Source organism: Antrostomus carolinensis, unplaced genomic scaffold, assembly GCF_000700745.2.
Source record: "Antrostomus carolinensis isolate BGI_N321 unplaced genomic scaffold, ASM70074v2 scaffold14776, whole genome shotgun sequence".
NCBI classification, from domain to species: domain Eukaryota; kingdom Metazoa; phylum Chordata; class Aves; order Caprimulgiformes; family Caprimulgidae; genus Antrostomus; species Antrostomus carolinensis.
The window spans coordinates 22,151-49,030 of NW_010324121.1; the positions used below are offsets into that span (position 1 = coordinate 22,151).

At 44.6% G+C, this 26,880-nt stretch overlaps 1 protein-coding gene across 1 annotated transcript in view; it reads left to right on the forward strand.

The window, feature by feature from the left end:
- Nucleotides 1-26,880, forward strand: part of REEP1 (receptor accessory protein 1) — a 46,610-nt gene that overhangs the window by 4,740 nt on the left and 14,990 nt on the right. Inside the window, exons 2-6 of the mRNA XM_010170827.2 lie at nt 462-534; nt 3,626-3,702; nt 5,958-6,078; nt 7,679-7,792; nt 22,208-22,376. Coding sequence (XP_010169129.2) covers nt 462-534; nt 3,626-3,702; nt 5,958-6,078; nt 7,679-7,792; nt 22,208-22,376 — 554 coding nt within the window. The remainder of the gene's footprint in view (nt 1-461; nt 535-3,625; nt 3,703-5,957; nt 6,079-7,678; nt 7,793-22,207; nt 22,377-26,880) is intronic.

Here is a 26,880-nt window from a genome sequence, read left to right on the forward strand (position 1 = left end):
TGAAGGAAAAACTTGTTTCCTGTGAGGGTGTCGGAGCCCTGGGACAGGCTGCCCAGAGAGGGTGTGGAGTCTCCATCTCTGGAGATGTTCAAAACCCACCTGGAAACTTTCCTGTGCAACCTGCTGTAGGGAACCTGCTTTGTCAGGGGGGTTGGACTGGATGATCTCCAGAGAACCCTTCCAACCCCTGTGACTCTGTGTAACTCATAAGCTATGGCTATGGAAACTACTGCAAAAGGAAAGTGAACCTGAGTCCCTGCTCTTTATTCATGTCACTGGCAATAGTTTCTCTGAATTCAGTGATGCAAAATCACTCTTGTACTGGACTTAGGGCACTCAGGCTTAAATTTAATCCTAACGCTTTTTACTGGTGCAAGAAACACATTTAACAGACAAGAAAAAACATATTTTTCTGTGACAGGAAATCAATTTAATCCATTTGTTGTTTGTTTTTTTCCCAGGCTTATATTTGGCACTCTCTACCCCGCGTATTATTCTTACAAAGCCGTGAAATCAAAGGACATCAAAGAATATGTGAGTAATGAGGTTTGTGGCTGTGCTGCAGGGTTTGTTTCTAAGATTGCTCCTCACCACACTGTAAAGGTGTTGCCTGTATTCTGGGAAAGCTCTTAAACCAGTGCAAGGGGAAGACTGGCCTGAAGGTGGACTGGCTGATTGCTAGGCACAAGTCTTAAATGAGGAGAGCTGGGTTTGTGCTTCTGGCTGCTCTGCAGAGTTGTTGAGCTCTTTGACAAATGTATGCCATTTCTCTGGTGGTGCAAGCTATATGCAGCTGACTTAAAAGGTGTTTGGCATCCAGAGCTGTGCATGTTTTCCTTTGTTTCTGAAGAGCAGAATAAATCAAAGCCTTTTCAAAAAGCCTTGAAGCTTTAGCTGCTCATTCAAAACAAGGATCAGAGGAGGCAACTCGAAGCACATATGACTGAATCCTCAGATAGAAACATCCTTCCTGGTAGAGCAACCTATTTACAGGCAGGTCTGGCCATCTTTTGCTGAAAAATATTCCCTGGGCCCCAATTTCTAAAGGCATATGAGGCCACCAGGGAGGGTGAAATGTGGAAGAATCAAAACCACTTGGATACTGTTGGTATCCTGTAGGATTTGTAATGCCCTTCACAACCTGATCTCTATTAACTTCACTGAACCCAGCTCAGTTCAGATCTTGACTCTTCAATCCTCTCAAGATCCCATGGATAACAAGCCCATTTTCCAGCCTCTGGGTAACAGCATAGATGGCTATCCTATTAAGCCATTAGTGCAAGCTCAAATTGGGACCCTCAGTGGCTGCTGAGATTTTTCTATTAGTTCCCTCCTTCAGATAATGGTTTTAGATATTTTGAGAATCATAAGTGTTACAGAACACATCAGATACTGAAGGTAAAATGTCCCTGCAGCCCTTGCACAGCCGTGCTTCTCAAGGTTTGTACACACTTTGCTAGGAAATGCTGAAGACGTCTGCTAGCATCCCCAAGCAGTGTCTGCCACTGATACTTAACATTTCCATAGTCTCTTTCTGGAAAGTATTTGGTTGAAGGGTCCAATTCCTGTTGGAAATTCAATAAGAAAGGAGGAACTCACATCAAACACATGGGGTCATGACCCAAATGTGGGAACAGCTGATCCAAGACCTGCTCTGCACTTACAATTGGTTTTTAGTTTAATGCACCAGTTGTGGCAATACATCTGTTAGGGATCTGATTGAGGAAAAAAACAACTAACAAAAGAAGTAGTTTATACTGACACAGTACAAACCCTTCATGTACTAGTCAAAACTTACATCACTGTTTATTTTTATTTTGCTTGGTAATAGTCATTTTAATAAATGACATTTTAGGCTGATCCAAGCCCATCCACACCAGGTCTCGGTTTGTGTTTAAAAGCTTTGCTGGCAGTAATGTCAAACTAACAGAATGGTGCTGGCAGTGAGGCTTTGAGGGAGTCACAGTTATGTAAAAAGTCTGGCAGAAGCTGCCCTGGAAAGACGGTGCTCTCAGGTATTTGGCAGTGCCATTCCACTGCTGTAACACTAAATATAAATATACAAATAAATATACATATAAATGTACAGATAAATTTGAGGGGAACAGTTTTATAGCTGAATGACTGGTGCTCAAAAAATAATTTCAGTACCTGCAGGGAGATGGAGAGAGACTACAGGTAATGTCCCCACTGCCTTGGGGAGTAGATGGAGAAAGCCATTTCAGAGCTGGTGAGATCCAGATTTATTGCCACCTCCATCCTCCCTTCCCCAGAGCAGCACCTGGTGTAGGTATCCCTCTTGTACTGCCTTTTTTGCAGCCTTTCTTTATTCTATTGCAATTATCCAGCCTTGGGTAACATGGTCCAGTTCTGCAATTCATGGATTTTCATGGTTTTAACTTCCTTAAGCTTTCTAATATTCCAGCAAAGCTGCTTAGGGATCTCCATTTTCAAATATAGCTAATTAGAGAACAATTTTCAGTTAAATTAACAATTTTTTAAAATTAACATCTCTTTTCCTTTGGAGAGACAGATTCTTAAAACTGTTTGAGCTTTAAGTTTTACAATTTTACAATGGATAAAAAAAATGTTGAGGAGGATTAAAAGGTTTCTCTCTCATTTCCAGTACTTGAAAATTATTCCTTATGTCATCTCTGCAGTGACAGTGCCGCAGAGCATCACGTCACTTGATAAAAATCACTGGCAGCACTGATGGCATATGACAAATACCTTGTTTCTTTCCAAATGTTGTTTAGGGCTCAGTGACAAAAATCCCCAGATTCCTGAATTATTATATACCCTGAGTTTCCCTGACCAAGTCACAGTCCCCAAAGGCTCCTCCTGTGTCTGTCACAATCACCACAAAGGCGACCATCCATAAATCACCCACCAAGCAGTCTACCCTGCAGTGGAGTTACCATAGGTGAAGGCAGTGACAGCACAGCACATGCTTTCACTACCAGCATGAGGTAAAATGCTCTCACCTAAGCCCTAGGTAAGAGATTTGAGCTAACAAACACACTTGCCCTTGTCACTGCAACGGGCTCAGGGTGTGGATGTGAGGAGGCACCGGCACTCAACTGATGCACGCTAATTCAATAAGTTGGGGTGGGTTGATTGTGCTGGTGAGCCCTGGATCATGGGATGGGCAGTTACCTCTTTATCTCTTCCTGGCTAATTTCCCCTGCCTGTACATATTATGTAAGTAATCACTTTTTATCCTAATTGCAGTTTGGCCAACGCCCTAGTATTAACCTTTGCTATTAAGATGAGCCAAGTGAGATTTTTAATGCCAGGTGATAGGGTGTTATCATGTGGACGTGGTCCTCCACTGGCCAGTGGAGATTCCTCTGTAGGGACAGAGTCAGGCTGCTCTTCTTTTCATGAGGCCAATCCTAAAGGCCACAACCTTCCTTCCCAAGAGCTTGTGTGGAAATCTGACGTGTAATTATATACTGAGGTGGGGGGAGCTCTGGCATCTTCAAGTTCAAAGTAATTGCTAAATACACAGGGGCAGGGAAAAGAACCTTTTTTTCTGTGAGAGTTACTCTGTGCACTTGTGCCTGTAAGAGATCGTTTGAGGCCCTTGGGGAAAAATGAACCGGCTGCTGTTTTTGTTCACCAGGTCAAATGGATGATGTACTGGATCATATTCGCACTCTTCACGACAGCAGAGACCTTCACGGATATCTTTCTTTGCTGGTGAGCACCAGATGGGGGAGGGTCTTTGGCATGAGATGGAGAGAAAATGGAAACGCTACATTCCATGCGTATTTTACATGGAGTGTGCGTGGCCTATATATTGCCCCATGGTCAAACTTAAACACCTTCTTTCAAAGTTATCAGCTAAAATGTGTTTTCTACACTCTTTTGGGACAACAAAAAATAGAAGTATTTTAACTTAATCCTGGCTGTAAATCCTCACTTCCAATGGATGTGTCTCCTTCTCAACCACAACAGGCATTGGAAGGGGTTGCCCAGGGCAGTGGTGGAGTCCCCATCCCTGGAGGGATTGAAGAGTTGTGTAGACACAGTGCTGAGGGACATGGGTTAGTCGGGGACTTGTCAGTGTTGGGTTCATGGTTGGACTCGATGGTCTTAAAGGGCTTTTCCAGTTGAGGCAATTCTGGGATTCTCTGTTTACAAGGGGAGAAAAGGGGTGTAAAGGTGCCCTGCCTCCTGAACATGGGGTTAGCAGCTCCAGGTGCGTGGAGGTGTTTTGTGGGGAGGAGCCACGCTTTCTTTCTCAGTGCTGTCATTGGAAAAGCAAGACAGAAGATGGAACTGCTCAGTGATATGTCATCAGTGAGGAATCATTACAGGAGTCTCAGCCCCTGCCTGTCAGAGAAAGGTGCAGCTGATTGCCGAGTTGGATGCTTGCAGAGATCATCACATAAACAGCAGTAGCTTTAGCTACAGGCATAGTTCTAGACTTACCTAGCTGTGTCCTACAGTAAATACACAGACTCTAGGGATCAGGCAGAAGCAGCCCTGCGGCACAGGACTTTGTAGGTTGCTGCGTGGGTGGTTGTTCCTGCGATGTTCTGCCAGGCCCATTCCTGGTTAGGCTGGGTCTATACGGTTTGATGGAGAACAGTGACAGTCCATACTGATGTGGGCTCTCTGGTGCCAGTGGAAGGATTCCTGGTCACTTCTGTCAGGATGAGAGTGTATAAACACCCAATTGTTAGATTCAGTTCCATAAATTTGGATGCTGAAGTTTGGAAATGTTTGGTGCTTGGTTGCCCTTTTTAGTAAGGCTTTTCTAGTGGAAAGCAGCGAGACGAGTAGAATTCAGCATGAAAATGTAACTGTAGTGCACAGCCCTCACATAAAACCTCTCCCTGTGCAGTGTGGCATGCCTGTAGTGAGTCCTCCAGACAAAGGGAATTGGGGGTACTTGGCAACGTGTCAGATCTGTTGAAAAGGAGATAAAAGGCGTTATTGTCTCTCTGCCTAATTTGCATGCAGATCTACCTCCACTGTGTTCATCTGGAGCTTTGTATTATTGGAAGATGTATTATGTGGGTCTCTTGGGAGGAATGACAGAGGGCTTGTCCAGCCTGTGAAATCAAGTATGCTGTAGAGATCCTCAGTGAGGTGGAAGATCAACCTGGCAAATCCATGCTCAGAGCAGAGCATCACAGAGGCCCATTGGGTCAGACTTGGATGTTCTATGGTCCAGCTGGCTCGGTGACAGTGCTCTGCTAGCCCAGCAGGAGTCTGTCTGAGTCCAGCTGTGCTGCTGCACAGCCATCACAGGGTCTCTGTGCTGCTCTTGCTTGCCCCTGCTTACAAAGGGTAGTGTTGGCTCATGACACTGCTGGCAGCAACGTACCTGCCCGCTTGAGGATGCTGCTAGCTGGCCTCTAGGCTTTGTCCTCCAGAAAACAGTCTGGATCATCTAATCTCAAGAAGTCCCTGGCTTGTTGTTACAGCTAAAACATGTCCTGTTGTTAGTTAGTGTCTTGCATATTTTGCAGTGCTACTGGAAAGCCACAGCATGGATCTGCACCTTTGTGTTGCATGTTGCTTCGACAACAAAGGTTCTTGTATTTCAGTTTCAGTCAGATAAGTGTTATCTTAAAAGCAGGAAGGCAGAGAGGTGAAAGGTGCATAAATATATCAATGAAACACTGATTTGCTGGTTTGCTCTTTGCTCCCTCATAATGACCGGACATGCTGTGAAGGCAGCATCTATGCCCTTTGCATGTAGAAAGCTCTTCTTATCACACAGCAGAGTCTCTTCCAGACCATTAAATAATGTCCGTGATACCTGAGTAAAGATTTACTCACATTCCTAGTTGAGATATGAGTGAATGGGCTTTGGTCTTTGGATTCTTTGGTCAGCAAAAGCTTCCCTAAGCTAGACTGGCCAGTCCCCTCCTGTGCTGAGCATCTCTAATTAAGGGCAGTGTTAATTTGGGAGTCGACATTAACAGCTCTTTTTCTTCTAGGTTTCCATTCTACTATGAACTTAAAATAGCTTTTGTAGCTTGGCTGCTGTCTCCGTACACAAAAGGCTCCAGCCTCCTGTATAGGAAATTTGTTCATCCAACGCTGTCTTCAAAAGAAAAGGTAATCCCAGGTGCTTGGGTCCTCTCTGGGTGGAGCACATCTACAGCATGTTAACTCCAGTATTCCTATCACTCATTTTCATTGAAGGACTGGGAGTTGCTGATTCTTGTCCTCTCTCATTTGATCATCTCCTTTTGGTTGGTGTTTTTGTTCTTTGTGGTTGTTGTGTTTTTAAATACTGGCATCTGTCCAGTGCACTCACACATATTAACTCATCTTTGTGCACTTGAGATGTTGGGAGGGACGGAGATAAAAATACCTCCCGAGCTGCTTTGCATGTACTGGCTGAATATAGCTGGTGTGCTGTGTGGTGGCTGGATAGAATGATTAGAGAAACAGGGTCTGACAGCCAGGGCTCCTTAACTTTGTTCCCAGCTCTGCCTAAAACATTGTACAGCCATGAGACAAATAGCCAGGCCTGTCTGAAAGGGGCTTAGCAAGCACTTGCCTGGCTGAGAGACGTATAGTGTGGTGAAGTAAGGTGTGTAGCATGTTGAGGTCCTGGGTTGGGAAATGTCTTGCTCAAATTCCTGATGCTAATTTTAAGGTGGGGGGAATTACAGCTTGGAATATTTGCCTGCCTAGGAGATTCCTGTGGCTGTGGATGGGACATTGTCAGGCAGATCCATTTGGCTCATGTGGATATGTGAGCCAAGAATCAGTCACATATCGACATGCAAACTCCTAAGAGGTGAATAACCGCTTCCCACATTGGCAACTATGGAAGTGGAAGATCTCTGTTTAGCCACGGGCAGTGCAGCAACAGTTGTATCTGAGTCCTGTCCAAGAAGGACAGTATCCCCTGTTTCTCTGCTTCCTGGGAACTTCTCACAAGTAGTGCTTATGCATTTTGGGTTGCCACCTCTTAGGGAGGGAATCACTACACAGCCAGCAGCTTCTCACAGCTTCCAGTCCCTACTAACCCAGCACGTCCAGTATCTGAGCATTGTCATCCATTATCATCCAGGACCCTGTGTCTGGAGGGAGGGAGGGTGGGAGGGTGAGGGCAGGAACTTTCATAACCAATTGACTGTATATTGGGCAGCATCGAAGCAGAAGCTCTAGACCTGCCAATTCCATGGGCATGTTGAAGCTAGACTCTGCAGTGATGTGCAGAGATATCTCAGATACTTCTGACACCACCAGTCCTGGACCCAGAGCAGAACAGCTGCAGCTGCCCAGTGTCATAATTGACTCTTTTTGACCACGGGGCAATCCAGTTTCTCCTTAGAGTCCATATATTGCAAATGGCTCCTGACACACCCTTGTCCATTCTGCCCAGGGGGATGTGTCTGTCTTGCTTGCAGAACCTATTGGTGGTGGTTGCACTGTGCAAGTGTATCCCAACTTTGGGTTCCAATCTTCCATTTGCAGAATAATGAGTTCCCAAAGCCTGCAGTGGGAGTTACTGCTCCTCTGCAAACCTTTCCTCTTGCAAACACTGGCTGTGAACTTCTCTTCAGCCAAGGTGGAGGAAATGGAGGATGTCTGCCTCTATAGAAGATGACCTCTCCCTGCCAAGAGTTTGAGGCTGGGAGAACCCTGAACTTGTCCTTTTTGTGCTTTTTTTGTTTGTTTGTTTTGTTGTCTGCTGTGACAGGAGATCGATGACTGCCTTGTCCAGGCAAAAGACCGGAGCTACGATGCCCTTGTGCACTTTGGGAAGCGGGGGCTGAACGTCGCAGCCACAGCAGCTGTCATGGCAGCTTCAAAGGTAAAGGTGCGGGTCAGGATGGTGATTCATTAGCAACTCATTTGCATCCATCGCCAACAGCAGCCACCACGTGGAGAGAGAGAGATGGCAGGGGCAGAGATTCTCTCAGTGATCTTGATCATGCCTCCCAATCTCCCATTCACCAGCCACACAGGACCTTCTTGGGATGAAGACAGTACGTGTGGTGCCTAGTGAACCTACAGGAGGTTGGAAATGCAGGATGAAGACCAGGGTCTGCCTCAGGCTTCTGTTGAATTTGATATTTTCCATCAGTACCCAGGTGACAGTGTTAGCAATGCTGTTTATCACAGCCTGTGCTCTTCATTTTCACTATCAAAATAGGAGCGTGCTTCCAGGAAAGATGCTGATGTTAGGTGAACACAGTTAGCACCTTCTGTGGCGAAGGGAAAGGCCATCTGCACCCCAGTTTGTCAATTGTTATGCTGAACTGTTGAGAAATCTGGAGGATCTAGTGACCTGTAATTTGGGTACTGACAGAAAGCAGATGTGGTCAGAAGTTCGTGAAGGCTCAAAGTTCATCTGCAAGGCTGACACATAACTTACCTGGTGTATAATTCTCTGGAGACACATTTACGTTAGAGTGGATGGGAAGTGGCATTAGCTGCTTCTGGAGAACAAATAGATGTTGGATGAGTGGTCTCATTTGAGGAGTTGTATCCTGGACTCTGTTCCTGGCTTAAAGCCAGCACCAGAAAATAGCTGTTATCTCTGCTCTTTGCATAAAAGCTGCAAGGACTTGATAACTGCATTTTGTGATCCTGCTTGCTGGCCATGGATTATCATGGCTTGGGGCAGATGTGCACAGTGACACAGTGATAGATATCCTCGTGTTTTGAGGGCGACTTGTATAAAGGGTTCTGCTTTCATGCAGTCAGATACAATGCCTCTTGCAAAAGAACAGTAGAAACATATGGGCAAGGTGGGTGCTGGTATTAGGAAAAACAGATGAATGGAGTTGAAGGAAATTATTTTCCTCTGTCAAATGCTTTTCTTATGACCTCAGGCACATCATTTTACTATCTCCTGGATTTACCTTTCTTAAAAATGCATAATACATCCTTAGGAGGCCAAATGCCATAAAATCTATAAAGCATGTTGAATGCAAGGTACTATAGAATTGGGGAGCCCCTGGCATGTGCCACACACACCCAAGATTCCAAGGATATGTAAAAGCTATATCCCATTCCAAAGAAAAGCCCAAAATTGCCTCATTTTCCCCTGCCAAGCATTGTGCAGACTGTGGCTGTCAGGCCTGGCTGAGTTCTCCTCAACTGTAGCTCTTCAGTGGGGAGGCTCTGCTGGCCCAGGGACTGCTGGCTAATTCAAACCTGGACTGAAACCTGGGATAAACATGGAGCTGAGGCAAAGCTGTGTGTTATATGCCCAACAAAAAAACACTTGTGTGATGCCTCCATGACACTTAACACTTGTACTGCTGCTGTGTGAGCTTGAAGAAGTTGCACCATGGACATAAATAGGCTCTGGGAATGCCTGTTTTACAGCACTGCCTTTCCTCAGAGGCCCTTCCTACAAGGTGCTTCAGACTCTCTGTGCTAGAGCTGTTTTTAGGACAGAGTTGGAAACTATTTGTGAATCCTGAAGAAACTCTGACTCCTGTTTGGGCAGCTTCTGAATATGAAAAGCTCAACAGTAGCCCAGACCCACAGTCACAACCTGTTCATCTCAGGACTGCAACAGTGTCTTCATCAGCTCTTCAACCTGAACAATCAGCACCACGGTTTTTCTTCCCACTGTTCTGCTTTTCTGTATTGTTTTGTTTTGTTTTGTTTTGTTTTTTTCTTAAGACTCTCACTGCCTTGACATGTGGCTCCAGTGGCAATGGGAGGCTGGGTAGAAGGGGGAAGAGTCTCCAGGGTACAAGGAAGCCATTGTTTTGTGTGAGTTAATGAAGCTCCCCATTCAGTGGTGGAAGAAAGCAACTCTGTGACTTGTATGGTATTGTTGTATTGCACATCTGCCAGCCTGACCTGAGAGAAAACAGTTAAGATAATGCGACCTGTAAATGGACCAGAAGAGTCTTTCCTGCACACTGCTATGGGGAGAGGAAAATGATCTGTTGATAAGATTGAGAGGTTGCTATTGAATTGATTGATTTTTACAGCAAAGCAAGGACTGATCATGTCTTTGCTTCTACCTTGACATTTAAATTACTTCTAATATGTCAGGAAAAATAGGAGTCCTGTCTTCCTTCACCACTTCAGCATGTGGTCTTCAGTAAGTTGCTTTCTTCTATGTGTATCAGGGTGCAGATCCAAGAGACAAGGTGAGCTGATCTGACAGCTTTCCTCCTCCAAAATGAGATAATGCTCCTGCTCCCAGTGGATTACTATGCACCAGCTCTTTCGACCTCCTCAGATTATCTCTATTCTATCAGAAGGCTAATCCAGAAAGAGAAAGAAAGGGAGTCCTGTTTTTTGAGCCCACAAATGTGTCTCAAGTGCCTGAGCCAGCACAAGGGAAGGGACAGAACTGCATTGTGAGGAGTATGGCCAGAGGAAAGGAAAGGAAAGCAAGATCACCCCTTCCTGGTCAAGGGAAGCAGACAGATTAAGCACTGCTGCTCATGGGACCACACCCTTAATACATTTAAACTCTTCATGGTGTAACAGTCAGGAATTGTTGAAGCAACTTCTGTCCCATGCCCTTCTCAGACTGAATTTCTTGTTTTATTGCCAGGGAGAGTTGAATGGCTGTGATTTACAGCCTGATGTGTTGCAGTACAGTAGTGCCGAGCTGGGATTCCTCAGGTACTGAGGATGTGAAGTGTGATGGGTCGGGTGTGGACATGTCTCCATTTAGCTGTCCTTGCTGCTATGAAGGGAGTGGTTTCCAAGAGAGGAGTGATACAAGCAGGTACTGGTGGTAGCACCTTCTGTTGCCCTGGTTTTCAGCTGCTGTTAAATGTATGTCAACGCCCTTACTTGCTCACTTGAGAAGGAGGTACAACAGAGCTAGATTATCCTGCATGAGAGAAGTTTAACTGACTAATTATCTGGAAAACACTTTGAGCTGACAGGTGCCAGGCAAGATTGCAGTGCTGTACTTGGGAAGAAGTTTCCAGGAAGGGAGAAAAGAGAATACTGTTCCTGAGACTTGTCCCAGTTTTCCCAGTGCCAAGGTTTGAGGGTCTCCAGCTAGCCTGTGTTGAGTGTAGTTGATTTAAGTGAGCCCTGAACAGGTTCATTGGGTTTCAGCCTTTAAAGAATTGTGTTAAAATTGGAATCTTTAGAGATCACCATATATTCAGAAGCTCTGAGCTCCTGCAGCTCCCATGGAAAACGTGGCTTTTCCCTGCAAAGGAATGTGAGGATCTGTCTTATTTCTTACTTCACTTGAATTAATGGATAAGGAAAAGATGGTTTTCTATTAAGAAATGGATCCTCAGACTTTGCAAGTCAACATCTTCTGGTGGCAAATACACAGTGAGATGCTGAGCTGGAAGTGTACTCTGTACAGACCTGTTTTCAGTGAATTAGCTTAAATCTAAAGGCTCCTGTACTTGCAGACGTGTCTCCCACTGTGCATAGCCCTGTCCTGTCCCTTCTCTCTGAGCTGTGGTAACTGATCTTGTGCTGCACAGGATCTGTCATGATCTTTTGTCTTGTGTGGCTCTCTGGTTACACTTTGTGTCTGACAGGCTGCTACTTACGAATTTACCACAGGCTCAGGTGCTGCAGGCTGTGTGTAATCTCACCTTGTTTATCTCTGATCCCCTGGCCCTTTCCCCTTTCTACCTGAAATAGCCAACAGTTTTAGTTAGCCAAGTGCAGCCTTGTCTCCCTTCCCCTTCCTCCTGCTCCCTTCCCTTGCTCTGTTTTGTTTTGCAGCCACAGTTGTGCTAACCCTGGCACAAACCCGTGCCAGTTCATTTTACAGGCTGAGGAGCTGTCAGTGTCCCAAGTACCCTGAGTCTGCCCAGCTGGCTCGCTTGGGTGTTTACTCTCTCTCTGAAGAGTCTATTTTTGATGCTCTCTAAGCAGACAGAGCATTGGATATCTGCTCTTATCACCCTGCTAGATGTTCAACACAGATCTTTTCCCTGCCCCCAACAGCTTGCATCCCCACCAAGGAGCATAATCTCATTTGGGGCTCTGTAATCCTGTCCTCGTTGCTTGGTCATTCTGTCACATGCTGTGATTTCAAATGGGTCAGTCCTAAGTGGCGGGATTAGATGACCAGGCAGTAAATCCTGCTGCTCGTTGTATGTTTTCAATTAGTTCCAACTAGTTCAGCCATTCTTGCTGAAGGAAGAGCACTGACCACCACCTTCTTTCCAGCTCACCTTGAGGGAGGAGAGGAGAAGCAGAAAAGGAACCTGCTTTTGGGTCAGAGCAGAAGGGGAGCAGCAGCACAGCTGTTATGTTCCTGGTAGCAGGGCAGGTACAAGGCCTTGGCTGTGCAGCAGAGCTGTCAGATGGAAGCCTGGGCGTAACTGGGCTTTTCATTGGCACCAGTCAGGTTTCTAGTGTAAGCAGCTGGGACATGAGTGTGGCTACAGTGAGGAGCAGTACCGATGGCTTGGCTGCAGCACCAGCCTCCTCCAACACACTTGTATGTACTCCCTCCCAGCGGGTGACATACATGTACATACATACACGTATGTCACCACGCTCCCAGCGCTTTCTCATCCTCTGCCTGTCACCCTGAGCCTCCCACCACCTTCCCCTGTCCCCAGCCCTTTTACTCCCTGCTTCTCTTCCCAAGACCCACCCTAGCCATTGCCTCCTCTGTCTCTACAACCCCTCCCATCACCAGTTTTACACTCTCCCCCAGTTCTCTGACCCTCTCCTTCAAGCTCCTGGGTTTCCCAGATCCTGTTTGCATGTGTCCTTATTCCTCACTCTAACCAAATAAATTCTGCCAAACAGGCCAATGTCTTTCCACACCCCTAGACAAATCCTGCTCTCAACCACTTAACCGTCCTCAAGCTGCAGCCTCAACTCTATTCTTCAAAGGAGAGTTGCAGAAAACATCTCACAGCCAACAGATCATTGTAAGTTTCTGATAATGTACCTTCTTCTGCCCTCCTGTGTGTAGGGCAGGGACTGTTTGTACAGCAGCTGGTGCCGTGGCCTGTTGTGTGCCTCTTGGTCAGGCACAGCGTGCTGCTGGCAGTGGGCATAGTGCCTTGACAGGAGATGATAAATGAAGTGGAGGGAGCAGGCACGCATGACTGGTGTCCATGAAAAGCCCGTTTGTACCTAATAAGTCTGAGAAACAGTCCAGGAGTTTTTCATGCGTGGGGAAATAGGGCTTGTGGTGCTGGCAGAGCTTGCAGTCACTCTGGTTATCAGTTAAAAGGACCAGGCATGCAGACGACAGCGGGAAGGTTTCAGTATGTGCATCCAACTCCTTAACGTTCAGGAGTTCAGTGTCAGCAGTTCCCAAACTGCTTCCACACGCAATCACCTGTCTGGTCCAGCATCATTGCTTCCATCTCCACCTTTGGGCTCACCACCCCCTGGGGGGTTGCAGCTCCACTACTTTAGGTCCCTTAGCCCAAGAAATTTATTGGGAAGTTTCCCAGTGCATTTGGTGTTTTTTAAACCAGGCTGCTGGAAGGGCAATGCTAGTGAGGATTTAGATTTTATCTTCTCTAGCCAAACAGCCCATTTCCTTTATTTCCAGTATCTGGCTGGTATAGCCAGTGCAACTCCCTGAAAGTCAGTATTTAGATCCCTACTTTTCCATGAGAATTCAGACCTATTTACTGTGAGAGTTGGGAGCAAAAACTTGTACTGGAGAGAGGTGCTGCCTGTTGTGCCATGAGAGTGGAGAACGGCACTTTTGCTTGAATTGGGAAAGAGGGAGGAAGGGGGTGGGGAGCATCCTTCCCTTTGTCTGAGACACTGGATAAAACCTCTTTGTAATTATTAGATTCCACTACTCGGAGGGAGAGTGTTTCAAAGAATCATGGAATGGTTTGGGTTGAGGAAAGGTCCTTAAGGTCTTAAAGGAAAAAAGGTCCTTAAGACCTTTTCCTTAAGGTCTTAAGGAAAAGACCTTAAAGATAATCTAGTTCCAACCCCCCGGCTGTGGACAGTGTTGCCAACCACGAGATCAGGCTGCCCAGAGTCCCATCCAACCTGGCCTTGAATGCCTTCAGGGATGGGGCATCCACAGCTTCTCTGGGTGACCTGTTCCAGTGTCTCACCACCCACTTTCTTTGGGTGAAAAATTCCCTCCTAATATCTAACCTAAATCTCCTCTCTCTTAGTTTAATACCATTTCCCCTTGTCCTGTCACTATCTGCCATGTAAAAAGTCACTGTCCCTCCTGTTTATAAGTCCCTTCAAGTACTGGAAGGCTGCAACGAGGTCTCCCTGGAACCTTCTCTTCTCCAAGCTAAACAAGCCCAGCTCCCTCAAACTTTCTTTGTAAGAGAGGTGCTCCAGCCTTGTGTTCATCTTCAGGAGTGATTTAGAGTACGCCGTTTGAGAGACCTTTGGGAACCCATTAGTGTTACCCAGAAAGGCTGAGCATGCTGCTTTTGAAAGTAGCTTCCTTTAAAAGATCTTCATTTGGGATCCAAAATTAAAGATCTTATGGCTGAGCTATGTTACACCAATAAAAAGAACAGCGAATGGTTTTCTTGAAACATACGGTAGTGTGCCACTGATCACAGTATTTTGTGAACTGTTGGTGTCACAGTGTGATGTATCTGTCATTCTTAAGTCTTTGAGAATCTGTTTTTCCCAAATCAATAAACACCCAATGCTGTTTGAGCTACAATCCAGGTAGCTGTTTCCAGTTTGTCTTTCTTGTTGGCTCTTTCGTTGGTGTCTCCAAGAATCAGACAATAGCCTGTGAACACACAGGACAGCAGAACCAAACAATAAATTTATACAGAGAGACAATAACAAACAGTTCCCCGGAGAGGAAATGAACTGCACAAACAAGGGTGGATGAAATTGAGTTTCCACCATCAATATTAACGTCAGCTGGTTTCCCTTTGAGTCTTCAGTGCTGTCACACATCTCCAAACTGGGTAGCTGTTTCAGGCTAGGCACGGCACGCAGGCCCTGGCCGCAGGGATGTTGCTTGTAGGGTATTTGTTGTGTTCATATGGTGGCAGAAGCAGTTTCCTTCTTCATTCAGGCCGGTTCTCAGAGCATAAAGCCAGTGGCTTTGCTCTTAGCAGGGCCTGTCTGCAGCCAGACACGATAACGCTTCTGCGTGCAAACTCCCACTCATTGCCCTGAGTAATTCCCCAGCATTACCCTACTTCTCAGAAGACCTGTCCGTCACCAGGACTAAAATGACTGTCACATGTCCCTCACCTAATCCTGTGCCTAAATTAATCATAAATGCACTCTGTTAAGATCTTAGTGAATTGTGGATTATAGAGGTGGCCAGACACTGGGAGTTTCTCCAGTGGGAAGCATCGATCAAGTGCAAGGAGTGGAGTGGCAGCCCGTTGTGTTTATAATTTGCTTTACTCTTTAAACACACTTGCTAGGTAACACCCTGTCAGCTGGGGTTATGGAGTGGTTTCTCCATCTCTCTGGGAGAGCTGAGGAAGGGAGAACCTGCATTCAAAGATGTAGTCCACAGGTGGGTGTCCCGGCTTTTTATGTTTATGTGAGTCCCTGCACATGGTGCCCAGTGTCATGCTTGTATCTCGCCTTGATTACTTACACTTCAAATAGACCTTATTGTCAAAGCTTTTATGTGTGTTGCCACAATGGCTCTCTTTTTTCCCTTGCTAGGTCTCTCAGCTACTTCATTTACACTTGTATTTGGACCAGAAAAAAGGGCAGGTAATCTGCTGAGTGCTTACACTAACCCCTAACTAACGTCTGCCTCCCCATTAGACTAGTTTGAACTGTTTTCAGCTGAGATTGGTCTGAGGCCAGATGCTGTCTGCTCCACTTCCAGTGGGTAGATCTTGCGTGCTGAGCTTTAAAAGCCTGTCTTTGATCTCATCAGCAAAATGCCTTCCAAGTCCTCTGCTGGCAATCAGAGAGCCTCCAGCAGCCAGGCAGGGAGCTTTGTACGTGGAAAGCCCATCTAATACAGGTTGTTGCTACTGCATCGGCCAAGCTGCTGTGTTTGCTGTTGTTTTCTCACTATTGGATAAAGGGAGCCTTTCTCCCACTGCTGTGATCTCATTAGGACAGTTTGGGTTGCAGTGGAGCTAGTGAAGCCAGGACTTGGCTCAGAAGTGAAGATGCATCTCTGCAACCATTTTCTGATACGTGTGGTTGGGGAAGTTCACAGAATCACAGAATAGTGGGGGTTGGAAGGGACTTCAGTAGATCATCTAGTCCAACCCCCCAAGTTCTGCTGACACCATAGGACACACTGATGTCCTAGGAACGTGTGCTACACCTTGTAGTGAATATGTGCAGAGTGGAGGCTGTAACATGCATGTAGATGTGTCTGCTAATGTGTAGGAGAACTGCTAACCAAAGTTACAGCAAAAAGAGAGGAGAACATTAACAGGTCTACCACTGTGCTGAAAGTGTGGTCCCTTGCCTGTCCATTAACTGCTGATCCTAAGATGCAAAAGGCCAGAAGGTGCCATGCTGTATTAACACTGACTGTATTAAAAGCTTCTCTTTTATGACTTGGCATTTTTTGGTTCCTGATTTGTGTCAGTTCACCATGCTGTGTTATAGTTTCCACAGCTGCAAAATGGAGTTTGTAGGTATTAGAGGTGTTTTGAAGCCTAAATAATCTCTACAGAATTCTTTCAGATTGTCAGACTGAAGGTATGATAAAATCTAGACACTGTTATTTGTTTATATTTAGATCATTTTTAATGGGACTTGGTTATATGTGCCTCATTTTATTTACCTAGAGCCTATGTAAAGCTAACTACATATGTGGAATATTTTAAATGAATAATTCCATTGGATGTAAACCCAGTTTTTCCAGACTCCTAAATCCATCTCTTTCTAAAGAGTTTTACTTCAAATGTGAATGTGGAGATTAATTATATAGAGGTAAAGTAATGAAGCCAATTCCAGCTATTTCTGATGGAGTGCCTTTTAGAGTGTGTGATACAATAATGACTTCAGGTTTTGGAAAGGATCAAGATTTCAGATCTTTCCAAGCAAATATTGGTTGCATCAGTGTTTGTGCTCTGGGCCCACAGAGGTTAGTGTTCATTTCTGGAGATGATGATGTCTGCATCATTTAGAGGAAGGGAGCATGCAGGTTAGCTGGCTTTGGAAGCTCAGTATTTTTATACTGTTTTGTCCCACTCTTTAAAGTAAAAATAAGGAGAGAATGTGCTAGATGTGGGGAATTAAAGTATGCCTATATGACAACTGCAATTTTGACCAAAGCAGACAGAGATGTACCTAAATTGGTTTTAGATTAATTACTATGCCACATGGATAGGAGCTTTAACTTCCTTAGAATCACAGATGAGCTTCTGCAGCTTAACTGTCCATCTCTTGATGGGCCATGCCCTGATACCATTGGTAGTGTCATGAGTCTAAATAAGGTTGATACCAGGTGATAGCAGTTATGAGGGGCTGATCTTACCATTTCCTTTTTAGTATTTGTCTTTTGTCCTATTCAGTAGCACTGAGACCTGCCCAACCTGTCAGTTCTCTGCCCCTGTAAAGAGGGAACTGTCCCATGTGTGGTTGGACTCAAAGATCTTAAAGGTCTATTCCAACCTAAATGATTCTGTGATTCTATGTACGGATCTAGTGAGGTTGGTGGGTCCTGGGAGAAGAAGAGGTGAAGGAAGCCTGAAGAGGTCTGCTTTCAGCTTGTGCTGTTCCTTCACTTATGAAGTGAATTTCCCTAGGGACAAGATCAGATGAATTTGGGAGCAGGTACACTATGGTGAGCAGGGAACAGAGACGCACCTGCTCCCACTTGTTGCCACCAAAACTTCACCATCTAGTAAAATCAGTCTACTGGATCAGAAGTGCTGTGCTTACAGGGACAGTCTGCGTCCTAGGAGAAGATGGATGAGGTAGCAGTTGAGCCTAGGCAGGCAGTCTTAGGCCCAGGGAGAGTAGGGCTCAGTCTTCTAGCACCACTTCATGCTTATGTGCTCTACCAGAGGATGAAGTCCCCAAAATACAGGTCCCACACTGCCAGCACAATCATCCTGACAGGGCAGTTGGTGTTCAATGAAGGGAGAGAGTTGGTGTCATCCACAGTCCCACAGCCCTTCTAGTCCCCATTTTCAAAAGGCTGTATGACACCACCACGCTGTTTTGCTGCTGACACAGGGAAATGCTGTTATCACAGGGACTGTGACATGATATTACCGCTGCCACGGTCTGTAGGATGAAACTAGCCCAGATCTGTGAGGACATGCTGCAAACATGCCTCTGGCCTGTGGTGTAGACATAGCTTCAGGACCTGGATCTTCTCTCTGTGCAGACACACGCTGTGCTGAAATTTCCAGGACATCTCCCATGTCCGTAGCAGTTGGAAGAGCATCTGTATGGCCAAGATGGAAAACAAAAATTCCCAAAACAGCTGCTTTTCATCTTCCACATGATTGTTTTAACCAAATACGGCCCAAAATGTGTGCTGTGTTAAATCTATTCTGTTGTGAAATAAAGCTATTAACTTTTTTTTTCTTTTGTTAATAAATGATAAGTCTTATTGTGGAATAATAAACGTTACAGCTGGATAAAGTCTATTGCTAAAACATGTAACTACAGCAGTGTGAATTCTCACAGTGCTGACTTTTCAAATGCTTGTGATTTCATATACAGCAGCTGCTTATCTCAGACAGGAAAATTAAGGTTGGTAACATTTTTACTCTGAAACCATCCTGATTCCATTATAATCACAATTTTCGTCATGTTTCTATTTGGGGTCAAGTAGAAATGTGGCAACTGGGAAAGATTTGGGAGTGTTGTGTTGTGCCCTAGAAGCAATTAAATTAAGTCTGTCCCTACAAAGGCCAAAGGTGCAAAAATTTGGAAGAAAATTAATGAAAGGGAAGTTGGAAGGTTTTCACACGTGTTTACTGTCTTCACTCAGCCTGAGCCTTTGCTGTCCCTGCCATTTCTGAGCTTTGGACAAACTGTTTCATGGAATGGTAGGAACAGTAATATTTTGCTATTATCTGATGAGCAACCTTTAACTTTGCTGTTATGAACTCAGGTTAAATTAAAGCAAAAATCAAGAAAAGACAATTTTTAATTTTTTTTTTTCCTGTTTTTTCCTGGATGAAGCCAAAGTTGTTCAGCAGAGCTGCTGTGACTGTGTATTCAAGGCTGTGGTTTGTACATGTTACATGCTAACGTAATGGATTCACAGATGACAGGCACATATCAGGCCCTTGTTTCAGAGCTGTCTCTGGGGCTTTTGATCATTATATGGTGCTATATCACAAGTTGCAATGCAAGAATATTAACGTGTCTTCTTCATTTTAGACACCGGCCCAGGTTGCCCAAGGAAGTTGTGGATGCCTCCTCCCTGGAAGTGTTCCAGGGCAGGTTGGATGAGGCTTTGAGCAACCTGGTCTAGTGGAAGGTGTCCCTGCTGATGGCAGGGGGATTGGAACTGGATGATCTTTAAGGTCCCTTCCAACCCAAACCATTCTATGATTTTCAATGCAAAGGGATGTGCTAGTGCCCTCTTCCCTGTCAGGTTGGTCTGATGGATAAATATTGTCTCTAATCCGATTCACATCCACATACATCGATTACTCGCTGGAATTAAATGGTATTTGGGTTAACTGGCTGAGCAGAGCAGCTGGGAGGAGGTTAAAAGCTTGAGCAGTGCTGACACTTGAGCTGGAGGTGCCCGAGGAATACAGCGCTCAGGTTACATCAGCTCACGGATCGCTCACCCTCTGGCTTTGCTGGTGCAGTCATTCTGCAACAGCAAAATATTATTTAGTGATCTGATTGCTCTCAGCTTGCTCTTGCTACGGGTCTGTCTGTTATGGTCAAGCTGCAGGGTAGAATGTCTTGTTGTTAACTTTTAAGTCAGCTACTGAGAAGAGCGTAGCTGTGCAGGAATTCAGTGCAAGCTCCACAGCCCACCCAGAACTGCATTGCACTGAGTTCTGGGCAGATGAGATCACACCCAGCTAACCAGCCATGCAAGGAAATTTCAGTATACCAGCCCAGTGACACTTGCATTTTAGACTGCAGAGTAGAGGTACCTTAGTCTGGCCCAAGAAGAAAAACTTGAGATGCCTGTTGGAGTGAGAACATGTCCCAAGAGTGATTCAGCCACTGGCAGGAAAGTAGCCAAAATTCAGGCATTGACTCTTGTGGCAGGTTGGAGAGTGAGATGGGAGAGGTGAGATTTTAACAAAACATCAGCTCTATGGACTCCACTGCCAAGCATATAAAATAAACGAAATAAAATGCTAGCAAAAAAAAAAGCCACATCCATTTAAAATGCTTCAAAAAGTAGAACAGGCTAATGAGAGAGCAAAAAGAGCATGTGGCTGTGTGGAAACTTCTTTGTAGTAACCTGCAGAAAAGCTGTATGCTGCCAAATTCAGTATACATAGAGAGATCTTAAGAAACTAAAGATTCAGTAAAATAAAGAGAAAAATCCCAGTGCAGCTCCACCAGGTAACTGCTGTACAGAGGACAGTTCAGTTTTCTTTTTCTTAGATAATGCATATTTCTCCTGGTGATGCTTTGGAACAGCACTGAGGAGTTATCATCATGTGTTCTTTGCTTCTTGCCGATGCAGAGAGGTGCTGTAGTCCTGATGTAGAGCCTCCCTGTGCTTAACTTGATATGCTGTCGAGTTGTGAAGGTAGTTTGAACCCTTAAAGGATTTTTTTTGTGTGTGTGAAAAACTTCAGGCTGAAAAGTTGGGAGATTACTGATCTAGCAGTTTTCTTGAATGTAGAAAGTGCAAGCTCTCAGTGACTGGAGTTGTAAGCACCCGATGCCTTGTCTACTTACAGTCCCTAAAAATAAGGTGCTAAGAAATTAAGTGGGGTAGAGGCAGTGATTGTCCATCAGTCTGCACGCATGATTTCTGAAGTGATGGTGGTAAATCAGTACTTGTAGGTAAATTAATGTGTTACCTTCCCAACCTATCAATGCCAGTGCACTAGGGCACAGGCAGTGTTGCTGAACGGCTTTAGCAAGGAACGTGTCCAGTCTTGCCTTTGATCCTGGATGGTCAGGATGAGTCCCTTCTCTGTGCCAGGCCAGCACCAGAGTGTACTCTCCACTGGCCCCTCACCTGCACCCTGGTTTTGTGGGCAGGATACTCACATCTGCAGCCCAGAAGGGAGCAGTGATATATTCTGGTCCAGCCCCAACCCAGAGCCCTCTGGCAGTGTTCAGGTTATGCTTCCACTTGCATACTGCTTTGTCAAATATGGCTCCAAATGAAGGTGGTGTGGGAGTTGCTATGATGTGCCTTATCTGTTTTCTTAGACAGGGCAATACACCCATTGATTTTTTCCTAATTTACACTAGCAGACATAATTTTAGAATCAGGCTCTATGTATTTATTTCAATATTTTTTTCAAGACTGTATGCTATGAAATATCTTTCAGACCCTCCCCCCTCAACAAAATCTTAAAGCCTAAATGTACTTTTTAACGGTTATGTTATTTATATTGTGAATATCACTTAATGTAGCCATCAGAGAAGGACAGATAGGTTCTGTCTTGACTGTATTTTCTGGCATTCTTATTTTATGGTAGTGGTGCAGTATGAGGGTTAGAGAATTCAGAAAGAGGTATACTTATAGTCAGCTTCTTGATGGGATGTAGTTTTAATGAAAAGTGTCTTTTAACCAACCCATCCTTTATGAAGAACAGCTACATTCCTTTCCCCAAGTGACGTGTTTGTTGCCTGATTGAGAGTAATCTAAAAAGAAAGAAAAATGTACTAGCTCATTTCTTCCTTAAGCTGTATGAAAAAAAAGCACAGGAGTATTTCTTTGCATTTAATAATAACTTTCTATTACTTTAAAAGTTCAAATTTTCTGTGCCTTGGAAATTCTCAGTATGACTGAGAAGAGCTGGGTGAGTATCATCATAGATGATTAACTTTGAAAGGGAGTTATTTTGATGGAATAACTGTGTTTCTGAAGCCAAGCACCTCTTTGACTCAGATCCTAGGGAAGAAAAGTAGCTACTAGAAAGAGACAAGAATATCCTGCTCCTTTAGATGTGGCCAAGGCACATCTGAAGCTTCACATTTGAAGAATCAGAAAGGGTCACCATCAAAAACTTGAATGATCAGACTTTGTGCATAGAACCACTCCAGAAGGAAGAGCAAAGAGAGGGAAATTACGCTTTTAACAACTCATTTTTATCCTCTCTAGGTTATTGAACCAGGAATTTTTTTCTCTTCCCATTGTACTGATGGATTTCAATGAAGTTAGGGGAGAGAAAGGCTTAAAAGGCACTGTGGAATCTAACTTTTGTGTGTGTTATTTGCTTGTTTGTTTAACTAGGGACAGGGGGCCCTGTCTGAGAGACTAAGGAGCTTTAGCATGCAGGATCTCTCGACGATTCGTGGAGACAGCAGCAGCACTGTTCCTCCTTCAGTCACTGTACGAACAAGTAGCAAACAGAGCCAGCCAAAAACATCCAGAAGTGCATCAGAAGGCACTGGCAGCTCAGGTAAGTGCCAGTGCTATTTTTGGTGTTGTGTTGTCTGGAATATGGCACAGCTGAATGAAGTCATGCAGTTGGCAGGAATATATAGAAACAGACATTGCAGGCAGCACATACCAGGATTCACAGGACACAGACAGGCTGTTGAATCTCTTGGCACTTAAGAGAGAAACCAGTATCATTCTTTGATACTATTCCTGGCTGGTACCAAGGACTGGACTTGAACATGTGAGGGAGCCAGCATGAGTCCTTGAGCAGACAAGTTAGGCTCTGGGCTGGGAGCTGCAAGCTGTGGTGGGTTTTCAATGAGAGGGGCTAATGGAAGTGCAAAAAGGGGGGATAAGAATGCACAGCAGTGGGCAAGGGTCATTATTATCATCAGAACCCCCATACAGCCTCTCTCTCTTATGTCATCTAAACATAAATGCAATGGGTATCTGGTTTGAATTATGCCCACTTGTGCTTCTTCTAAGCAGTACAGGAGCTTTTACAGCACTTGAGAGTTGTAGTTCCAGAACTTTATCACTGGTGGAGCCTACTGGGAAATAAAACCCATATAAAGCGCTCCTAGAAGCAGAGACCAAAGTTTGGCAGCTGTTTAGGATAGGAAGGATGTCTGCATAAGCACTGTTATGCAAAGTGGGTCTCTCTGAAGGGCAATGGTTTGTTTTCATATTCTGAAAGAAGAAGGGAAGAAGCATCATGGTGGGAACAAGATCCATTCCTAAGGATTTAGTTACAAAAATATATTTCAAGCTTGGTTAAAGAAATCTTAGTGAGCCCAGATCCAAAACATTTAATTGCAGATAGCTTTGCAGATTAGATCTTAAAAATACAGACGTGCAGGGTTATCCCAAACAAGGGGTTCCAGGTGGCTTCTGGGATTCCCAGCCATTAGAAATGTCTTGTCTCATCCTTCCTAAAGAGTATCCTTCAAGCCCTTTACAAATTCTGAGAATTATACCTCACAGACTTCTCTATTTTTATTTTTTTTTCAACTTCATCTATTGAATAAATTCTCTTTACAGGTAAACTGAAATAGCTAATGTTGGTGCACGGTGGGTTTTATTCTGTTTATATAAGGTCTTGTGTACACTTCTCATGAAGTAATCAATCTGAAAGTAAATTTTTCACACACAGAATATAAAACTCTTACTAAAAAAAAAAATTAAAATATTAAAATATCATTTAGACCAAAATAACAAATGACACAAGCAAAGCATAATTTGGTTATCTTAATTTCATGTCGTGTAGAGCAGCCTTTGCAGTTTTGTTCTTAAGACAGTGAACTTGGCTCACTTGGCCACAAACCCCTGTCTTAACACACAAAAGCTTTTGCTTTTGGCCAGGTTTCATATCAATATTGTACAAGGATCTCTCAAAATGAATCTCTGGAAAATTGAATTGTTCATAAACTTCAAACTGAGCCTAGTGTTTATCACAAATTTTTGGATCCAAGTAATATGGATTTTATTTTTAATTCTTCTTTTAATGAAAACAACACAAATTTGCAAAACCTTCCAAGACCTTTATCTGTCTCATCTCACTTAGTGATTTCATTGAGGTCCCTAATCTAGGAGCCTGCTTGCAGGCCCCTTCTCCACCCAGAGACAGCACCGAGAGGCTCTTCCAGAGGGTGATTTCACTCACAGGTGGTGGCATCGTGCTGTGAGGAAGATTACGGCCACAGTTTTGCTTTCACTTTTAATCAGATGAAGTGGAAGAAGTGGTCCTGGTTTCTCCAGTCAGTCCTTGTGCTGTTTTGTGTGGCCACAATTGTATATGTAGTCAGAACATCTAGAGGGGGGAATTGAGCAGAGTCATAACTATTGTGTGTGTATGTATAGAAGAGTGTGATCTATCAGCCAGACTCTTGTCACATCCAGAGGGTCATATTTGGGGTGAGACTACACTATTCTGGTCACACCAAGCCCAAACATGGTCCCATCACTCCACCTTTCATATTTTTATAGTTGGGAGTATTGCACATAAGCAAGGGGCAGACAGAATTTGCTACTGCCTATTAGTATGCTATATATACATGTAATATATACGTATATGAGTATGTGCATGAGCAGTCAGTACAAAAGAGCTGACACACATCTCTTTTTCCTGTCCCAAAGCCCTTAGGTAACACAGATGTCTGTGTCAGCAGTCCCCACTGCCTCCCAGAAACATTAGACTTCTCTTTATATTCCTGCTTTAGAGATAATGGGACTTAGTCTGACATGAGAGGGAGTCAGCAAAAATACTCCAGACTGCCTGTTTGGCATGAGGGTGACTCAGCCAAAGATCTCACCTTTCTTATAACAGGTCTTTCTAACCAGCTGTTACAAAGGATGACAGCAGTAGCTGGGGTACACAAAATGACTTTAAGAACATTAATAGAGAGCCTGGCTGGGGCTGCAAACAGTGTGCCCTTGGTCTGAGTCAAAATCCTGCTTTATAGAGGCTTTTGAAGGCTTGAAGGAACGAGCCCTGTGTCTGAAGAAGCAGCAGCGTGGTGGTTAGGAGGTAAGAGTGTGAGTTAGGACACGTGAATTCACACTCCACTTTAGTACAAAATACTGGTATGAGCTGGAGCATACCTTTGTTCTTCAGTGTGTCTGTAAAACAGAACAAATTGTAATTCCCATGCCCAGGTCCTGAAAGCCATATGTGGTAGAAGATGGTTGTGTATTTTAAGGTCAGTAGTTCAGAAGATTTCTTATGTGGCTTTCCTGTACACCATACTTCAGTGATTCCAACATTTAGCATACCTGCAGCAAAGTCCTGTCTATGGATTGATCCCAGTTTTGCAAGAAGGTTTCTGCTTGTAGTAACAGCATTTTATCTTGTACTCTTACCTCTGGGAAGTTTCTAGACAACTGAAATGTCCCTTTTTATGTTTTTCCTTCTTTTATTCTGTCATTCCCAGTCCAGGCATCTGAGGAGCTGCATGGGGGTGTGCTGCGATCTTGATGACTTGTTGATCTGGGTGCCAGTTTTATAGCCCTTCTTCTGCCATTTGTTCATTCACTCCTACCCATTTCCCTGCGTCCTCCATCCATATCAACCTATGACAGTTCTCTGCACGTGCAGCTCTCAGAGTTACTGCCTGAATTTAGAAGCGATCAGTGACCGTGGCAGGGACAGGAACCTGAAGCATTGTTTTGATGGATGTGTTGAGGAGTGCTGCTGCACCTGGGGTTTGCCTGAGGAAAGGGACATTGCTAGGCCACAGCCAACCTTAAAGGTGGGAAAAGCCAAGTGCTGCTATAGCAGTTGTAACCCTTTTTGCTTCAGGACGGGCATCCCCATGCCTTGGAGCATGTGTGAGCATCGCTCAGTCCTAGGAGAGTCACAGTCTTTGATAGAAGAGGACATATATAGATTGCCTATGGGAGTGCTTTTACAGCTGCCTTTATTTCTCTCATATGGCTGTTAGGGATGTACAAAGGATGAAGAATTAGTTTTGCATCTAGCACAGGCTCTTAATTTTCTAAACAAGAGAGAAAGCCATGTCAAAGAGAAAATAGCAGCCTTATGATAACGAGATGTCAGGTGCTACCTCCAGGTGATGGAACAGCCTAGCTATGGTCACTCAATCTGTCCAGTAGTAAAGAGCTTGGACTCAGGAAGAAATCCTGAGTTTGATCCAGGTTAAAAATACTTTCTTGTACTGTTTTTGAGGGGCCTACACGAAGGCTGGGGAGGGACTTTTTACAAGGGCAGGGAGTGGTAGAACAAGGGGTAATGGCTTTAAACTGGAAGAGGGGAGATTGAGATGAGATATGAGAAAGAAATTCTTCGGTGTGAGGGTGGTGGGACACTGGTGGTGGCTGCTCCTGCCTGGAAGTGTTTGCAGCCAGGCTGGATGAGGCTTTGAGCAACCTGGTCTAGTGGAAGGTGTCCCTGCTGATGGCAGGGGGGTTGGAACTGGATGATCTTGAAGGTCCCGTCCAACCCAAACCATTCTATGATCCTATGATTATTTTTAATCCAGACCAATTTGCTGATCCACCTTACCTGGAGCCTCCAAAATAACTGTTAATCACATCTTTGCTTACAACAGTGTGGCAAAGACAAGAGATAGCTCTTTAGGTTGAGGTTACAGGAGTTTAAATGGGTCCCATTCCCTGAGCAATGAAAACACAGCCAGATCTGGTGTAGATCTTGGGGTATGAAGCCCCCCGCTCCCTTTGTGAGCACCAAGACTGGTTCAGGTTCTGGTTTCACAACTTGGGCATATTTCCAAGCCCACTGAAACCCTTGAATAGAGTGACACTGACAAGCTTTGGCTGTGGCCAAAAGCTGGCTGCAGGACACACGCTATACGCAGGCTGGATGAAATAACCACTCAGCTTGTTTCATTTCCATTGTTGTTATTTTTATAAAGTGACTGGTGCTGGTTGGATGGATTTATGACTCTCTGAATCCCCTCTTGACACAAAGCACCGTGTGAAGAGCTTGGCATTTAGTTAGTAACGACTACGTGCAGACACAGCAGAGGTTTATTTTTGCCTGCTGA